Genomic DNA, 8170 nt, shown 5'->3' with positions numbered 1-8170 from the left:
CCAGTTTATGTACCTGATTCTTTCTTGAACATTCACTGCTGCAGTAGTTAGAAGATCCAAGGATTGTGGAGTAAATGTCAGAAAAGTTAATGTTTTAGTAAGGTCAAACACCAAGCACCCTCTACAGCTGTTTACTTCTGCTCAGCCCTGTACTGAAGTTTTGTCCAATTCATGTGAATGAGACAACACTTGAGTAATGTGAACCACTGCTGCCAATAGCTGCAATTGTACATATAAGCAGATGTAAACTGGGAAGAGGCTGCAGTGCTTGTGGGGATGCCAGGAGCTGGTATCTTTCAACCTAATTTTGATGGCTGAACATCAAGATGGAGCTATAAAACAGTATGGCTGGAGATCTTAATTTAAATGGGTATTGTGACTGCTCAGTTTTCTAGACAAGGGTTAAGTGTAGATTCCGTGCATCACCACTTAAAGAGAACCAATCACCTAAAAGTAACTGTCCCTATTATGAAAGTACATCTCTCCCTAAGTCTATTCATGAAGATACAGACTGCATTTGCAGTCTGTATCTTTATACTTTACCTGATCCTCTGTTCCCTGGCTGTTCCTGTGGGTGCCGCCATCTTGATGACGTCACTTGCGTTCCAGCGTGACGTCATCAAGATGGCGCCGCCGCCGGAACAGCCAGGGAAAAGAGATCTGGTAAAGTATAAAGATACAGACTGCAAAGGCAGTCTGTATCTTCATAGATAGACTTCATGAGGATACAGACTGCATTTGCAGTCTGTATCTTTCTACTTTACCTATCCTCTGCTTCAGGGCCGCAAGGCCGGGTGCCGCCATCTTGATTACGGGCCTTGCGTTCCACCGCTGGAACGCAAGTGATGTAATCAAGATGGCGGCGCCGGCCTTGCTGCACCTAAGAAGAGGGTTAGGTAAAGTATAAGATGCAGAGGCAGTCTTTATCTTCATAAATAGATTAGTTAAGAGGGACTTTAGATAATACACAGCGATCTTGCGCTGTATAGCGCGAGATCACTGTGTATTAACGGAGGGCAAAGGATCATGGAAACCTTTCCTGCCACTCTGCATGACGGGAGTTTCCTGTCTCGCGACTGCTCTTTTGAAAAGAGCCGGCTCGAGACAGGAAAGTAAAAAGGGAATAGTTAAAAAAAAAAGCAGCAATAAAAATAATGAATTTATATTTGCAAATGTCAATAAAATTATGGTTTACATCTAATTGGGGAATAAAATTTTTTTAACTTTCGTCCATGATTGGTTCTCTTTAACCCCTTGCTTGCTGTGCTGAGCACCCAGGCTCAGCATTAACACTTAAAGGGGTAGTCGGGCAGGGGGCCTTTTTTTTTCGTGACTGAGGGAAACTACGTCCACTCACCTCCCCTGTTCCAGCGGCGGGTTTCGCATCGTGGCGCTCCGGTTCCCGGCCACTTCCTGGTGTCTGACGCAGGCCCGAGACGTGACGTCTCAGGTCCGCTCAGCTAGTCAGTGACTGAGGTGAGATCCATTTAAAGTGACCTGAGATGTATTGTCTCGGGCCCACGTCAGACACCAGGAAGCGGCGAGGGACCGGAGCGTCGCGATGCTGGAACCGGGGAGGTGAGTGGAAGTCGTTTCCCTCAGCCACTTCCTCCCTGGTGTCAGGAAAAAATGCCCCCCCGCCGGAGTACCCCTTTAACCCCCTAGGAGGAGCAGAACCTGCTATGCACTGCTACCTGCTGTTTGTTGTCCACATTACAATGAGACCAGACAGAAGCAGTTGGCTCTTTTGTGTGTGTGTGTGTGTGTGTGTGTGTGTGTGTGTGTGTGTATATATATATATATATATATATATATATATATATATATAGCAGTGATGCCAGTATACTGCAGCCTTGACTCCTATAATAGGAGCTGAGGCTGCAGTACACTGGCACCACCACTACACTGGGAACAGAGCCAACTGCTCCTGTTTTTACTGTAGCATGAGCACAGTAAAGGGCAAAGTGAGTCGGATGTCTGTACCACGCTGATCAACTATTGATAGCCTATTGATTGTTTTACCCTGAAAGACAACTTTCAAATCAACTGGTGTCAGAAAGTTATACAGATTTTTAAATTCTATTTAAAACTCTCCAGGCTTCCAGTACTTATCAGCTGCTGCATGTCCTGTGGGAAGTGTTTTGTATTTTTTTTCTCTAGTCTAACACAATGCTTTCTGCTGCCACTTCTGTCCGTGACAGGTGTATTCCCCTCTCCCAACATGTATTCCAACTGTTAGGACCCTTGCTAAGTATGAAAATTGTGGATGGTTCCAGTCATGTGCATTCATGGGTGTGTGGTAACGTGGCCCTATTGTCTAAGAGGCGTTCTTGTTTCCAGAAGTTAAGCCCTGTCCTGTTCATAGGGTATAACTAGCAGATTGGTAAGGATTCTACCAGGCCCTTAGGTGAGTTTTCATTGACACTCATCTACTAAACATGAAGCTTGGTGTAAAGCTGTAAATTTTTGTGTACAGCTTCCCATCTTGTAGGACTTCAGATAAAGTGTGTGTGTGTATCCCAAAGATTATTAGCATATACTCTTTATAGCTCAAAAGCACATCAAACCTTCAAAAATATAAAAAAAAGGTCTTTATTGTACATGTACACTTTTCATTCATACATCGCAACTTCTAACCAAATCCCCTGTGATTTGGACTGGAACCTAAATGCCGGTTCCCATGTAAGAAGAGCTGATCAGTCCATTGCATACACCTCTACCCTTGTAGTGCGGTTACATGGCAGTCGTTGAATAGCTCCCCAGCAGTATCCATGCCACCAAATATAAGGCAGATTGGAACAGATCTCTCCAAGTCCTCAGCAGAAGGGTCTGTCCTTATTTTCCAAGGAATAACACACATGGAATGATCTAACCGTGGCGGGGGACTAGGAGAGTCAAACTTCATCTGTGCCCACAAATGTTCCTCTGATGGGGAAGGAAAAAAAAAAAGTTAATTCTAACTTTTCAGACTTTTCACCATATCCTACCCTTCTAAATGCAGTATGACATCTATTTCTTAATATACCTGTCTAAGCAGGTATAAAACTAATGGGTATATTAAGTGCCATTGATTCCAGAGTGCTGGATATATGATAAAAGATTAGCGAACAAATGACATGAATAATGTAAATGACAGACTGGTACATGGGGAAAGAGAACCCTGCTTGTGAGGACTTACAATCTACAAGGTGAGGGGAGCAGAGTTATTGGAGGTTGTAGCCTATGAGTTTTCAGGTTTCATCTGAAGGTTGTGATAATGGATAAGAGTTGGGTTAGTGAGTATACGGGGGAAGTGTGGGAGAAATCTTGTAACTAGTTGTGGGGAGAGGCAGCGGGATTGGTGATCGCATGAAGGTCATAATACAAAGATCACATCAGACCATGTATGGAGGGGAAAGATTGTGGACAGCCTTGTATATCATAGATAACAATTGAAACTGGATTCCTTGGGCAATGAGAAGCCAGTAAAGGAATTGGCAGAGGAGAAGTGGACAGTGGGGGTGGGGTGAAGCAAGATGGGAAAAGATGAGTAATTTTGTTTTGTTCATGCTGAGTTTTAGAAAGAGGGAGGAAAAGAAGGAAGAAACTCCCAAGATCCTGGATAGAAGAGAGGTGACATATGAACCGGGAAACATCATCAGCATAGAAGTGGTACTTGAATGTACCTGAATACAGCAAGTATGAGGCAGTAGCGATATTTGATAGGGGGCAGGGTGGGCGGCCGCCCCCGGGCCCACTCTGGCAGGGGCCCACTGTGATCTCCAGAGATTATGCCATGTAATCACTCCTGTGGCCGGAGGCAGAGCAATTCCGCCTCCAGCCACAAGAGGCCGCTACCTTCCCCCTGCACTTGAGTCACACACACAGAGCAGAGACTCAGGGAGTGAGCTGACTCCTGAGGCTGACTGTGACAGTACTGCGTTGCAGGTAATTATGGCGTCCTTTCTTTTTCTGGGGGGAGAGGAGGTGTGGGGTGTGATGTGCTGGTCTGGCCAAATGACGGGGACCTAATTTGGAGTTACAGGCTACTGGGGGGATGCAGCTTGGGGTGTGTATACCTGCTGTATTAGTGGAAAAAATGGCGGGCGGGTGGTAAGAAGAGGGTCTGCCATGTGTTCACCTGGTAACTGGCACTTCTGCCATGAGATAGAATGAGCTTTCTGCCTCAGGCAGCAGACTCTTTGCCTCACTAGGGGACGGCTGCACAGCACAATCCCTTACTTTCACTTTCACTTATGCAGAGAGCCGACACACATTAGAGCTGACTGGAAGGCGTGTGCCCTGTCCCCTCCACTACTAAACCCCCCATATCTACCTATACTACTACACCCCTCATCCACTATACCTCACTACTACACCCCTCATCCACTACACCTCCACTACTACACCCCTCATCCACTACACCTCCACTACTACACCCCTCATCCACTACACCTCCACTACTACACCCCTCATCCACTACACCTCCACTACTACACCCCTCATCCGCTATACCTCACTACTACACCCCTTATCCACTATACCTCACTACTACACCCCTTATCCACTATACCTCACTACTACACCCCTCATCCACTATACCTCACTACTACACCCCTTATCCACTATACCTCACTACTACACCCCTTATCCACTATACCTCACTACTACACCCCTTATCCACTATACCTCACTACTACACCCCTTATCCACTATACCTCACTACTACACCCCTTATCCACTATACCTCCACTACTACACCCCTCATCCACTATTACACCCTTATCCACTATACCTCACTACTACACCCCTCATCCACTATACCTCACTACTACACCCCTCATATCTACCTATACTACTACTACACCCCTTATCCACTATACCTCACTACTACACCCCTTATCCACTATACCTCACTACTACACCCCTCATCCACTACACCTCCACTACTACACCCCTCATCCACTACACCTCCACTACTACACCCCTCATCCACTACACCTCCACTACTACACCCCTCATCCACTATACCTCACTACTACACCCCTTATCCACTATTACACCCTTATCCACTATACCTCACTACTACACCCCTCATCCACTATACCTCACTACTACACCCCTCATATCTACCTATACTACTACTACACCCCTTATCCACTATACCTCACTACTACACCCCTTATCCACTATACCTCACTACTACACCCCTCATCCACTACACCTCCACTACTACACCCCTCATCCACTACACCTCCACTACTACACCCCTCATCCACTACACCTCCACTACTACACCCCTCATCCACTATACCTCACTACTACACCCCTTATCCACTATACCTCACTACTACACCCCTTATCCACTATACCTCACTACTACACCCCTCATCCACTATACCTCACTACTACACCCCTTATCCACTATACCTCACTACTACACCCCTTATCCACTATACCTCACTACTACACCCCTTATCCACTATACCTCACTACTACACCCCTTATCCACTATACCTCACTACTACACCCCTTATCCACTATACCTCCACTACTACACCCCTCATCCACTACTACACCCTTATCCACTATACCTCACTACTACACCCCTCATCCACTATACCTCACTACTACACCCCTCATATCTACCTATACTACTACTACACCCCTTATCCACTATACCTCACTACTACACCCCTTATCCACTATACCTCACTACTACACCCCTCATCCACTACACCTCCACTATTACACCCCTCATCCACTACACCTCCACTACTACACCCCTCATCCACTACACCTCCACTACTACACCCCTTATCCACTATACCTCACTACTACACCCCTTATCCACTATACCTCACTACTACACCCCTTATCCACTATACCTCACTACTACACCCCTCATCCACTACACCTCACTACTACACCCCTCATCCACTATACCTCACTACTACACCCCTTATCCACTATACCTCACTACTACACCCCTTATCCACTATACCTCACTACTACACCCCTTATCCACTATACCTCACTACTACACCCCTTATCCACTATACCTTCACTACTACACCCCTCATCCACTATACCTCACTACTACACCCCTCATCCACTATACCTCACTACTACACCCCTCATCCACTATACCTCACTACTACACCCCTCATCCACTATACCTCACTACTACACCCCTCATCCACTACTACACCCCTTATCCACTATACCTCACTACTACACCCCTTATCCACTATACCTCACTACTACACCCCTTATCCACTATACCTCCACTACTACACCCCTTATCCACTATACCTCCACTACTACACCCCTTATCCACTATACCTCCACTACTACACCCCTTATCCACTATACCTCCACTACTACACCCCTCATCCACTACTACACCCCTTATCCACTATACCTTCACTACTACACCCCTCATCCACTATACCTCCACTACTACACCCCTCATCCACTACACCTCCACTACTACACCCCTCATATCTACCTATACTACTACTACTACACCCCTTATCCACTATACCTCACTACTACACCCCTTATCCACTATACCTCACTACTACACCCCTTATCCACTATACCTCCACTACTACACCCCTCATCCACTACTACACCCCTTATCCACTATACCTCACTACTACACCCCTTATCCACTATACCTCACTACTACACCCCTTATCCACTATACCTCCACTACTACACCCCTCATCCACTACTACACCCCTTATCCACTATACCTTCACTACTACACCCCTCATCCACTATACCTCACTACTACACCCCTCATCCACTATACCTCCACTACTACACCCCTCATCCACTACACCTCCACTACTACACCCCTCATATCTACCTATACTACTACTACACCCCTTATCTACTATACCTCACTACTACACCCCTTATCCACTATACCTCACTACTACACCCCTTATTCACTATACCTCACTACTACACCCCTTATGATGTTGGTCATTTCCAGCATCTTGTACTCAGTATAATGGGGTCACCCAGCTTTCCCAGCATCTAATACTCAGTATGATGGAGGTCACCCAACAAAGCAGCTATGGTTCTTTTATCTTGCATAACCCCTTTAAATTTTACATGGCCATATATGTGAAAAGTAGAAAGCCTTTTTACACTGCTCTCAGTCCCTGTTCTCTGAGTAATGTAGTTAAATATTTCCTTTATTATTTGGAAAGCAGTGTCTTCTGCTGAGGTTCCCTATGGGTAACTTAGTCGGTTGGGGGCCCACTCAGACTTGCTCGCCCCCCCTAGACTGAACCCCTAGCTACGCCCCTGGTATGAGGGCATCCAGGAGAGGGCCAAGCCTGTGATGCAGAGGGATAAAAGAGTTTGGGGAGGAGAAAATAGCCAAGAGATGGTTTAGAACAGAGATAACCAATGTGGTAAGGTTGGTATACGGTGGAATGGCATTGGGTCAAGTGCACAGGGGGTGAGATGATGGAGAGGTAAGTTATTGGGGAAGAGCACTGAGCACTGGACAGAAGATAAATGGTTGGGGTCTGACTTTTGAGGCCTCATCATAATAGGGGACCACAAGCTTTAAAAGCAGGGATTACAAAAGCAGGTGAGCCAGGAATCATCAGGGTTTCTGCCAGCCTTGATAGACCTCTCCTTATACCCAAATGGAGAGATCTAACAATTAAGGCTTGTGCAGTGGCAAGTAGAAGCTGGGGACTGCCTTGATGCAATAGGCAGTATAAAAGTGATGATTGGTTCCCTACAGCAGATCTGTCAGCAGAAAAATTGAAATGTAAATAAGCAAGTGTCCAGATAAGGCTTTTCGTCAGGATCCCAGGCATACTTTTTTTTTGTTCCAATGGCCCTCTCTGTTAGCGGCATATAAGGCTTTTTTTTTTTTTTGTTAATATGCAAATGGGACTGAAGTGCCATGGGGGTGTTTCTCAGCACAGCAAGAACCCAGGTAAGTGCAGCCCATGCCCTTTTATTCACAGCCTATGTACCTGCTTGCATCCACTAACTGAGAATGATAGATAAAGGGGACAGGACAACCTTACCTCTGCTCTTTCCATGCTGGGGAACGCCCCCCTGGGCACCTGAAAATTATTTGCATATATACAAAAAGGCCTATTGGTGCGTTTACACAGGCAGATTTATCTGACAGATTCTGGAAGCCAAAGCC

The 8170-nt window shown here is 46.0% G+C and overlaps 1 protein-coding gene across 5 annotated transcripts in view; it reads right to left on the bottom strand.

Moving 5' to 3' along the window:
* Positions 1-2593: 2593 nt before the first annotated feature.
* RABEPK (Rab9 effector protein with kelch motifs) overlaps positions 2594-8170 on the bottom strand; it is a 31202-nt gene continuing 25625 nt past the window's right edge. For all 5 annotated transcript variants that reach the window (XM_069943116.1, XM_069943115.1, XM_069943117.1 and 2 more), the window contains exon 8: positions 2594-2925. In XM_069943116.1, coding sequence (XP_069799217.1) covers positions 2717-2925 — 209 coding nt within the window. In that variant the 3' untranslated portion in view covers positions 2594-2716. The remainder of the gene's footprint in view (positions 2926-8170) is intronic.

This window comes from Dendropsophus ebraccatus, chromosome 10, assembly GCF_027789765.1.
Source record: "Dendropsophus ebraccatus isolate aDenEbr1 chromosome 10, aDenEbr1.pat, whole genome shotgun sequence".
NCBI lineage: Eukaryota > Metazoa > Chordata > Amphibia > Anura > Hylidae > Dendropsophus > Dendropsophus ebraccatus.
Note: the sequence above shows the minus strand (reverse complement) of the source record. Positions and strands in the feature narration are given on the sequence as shown.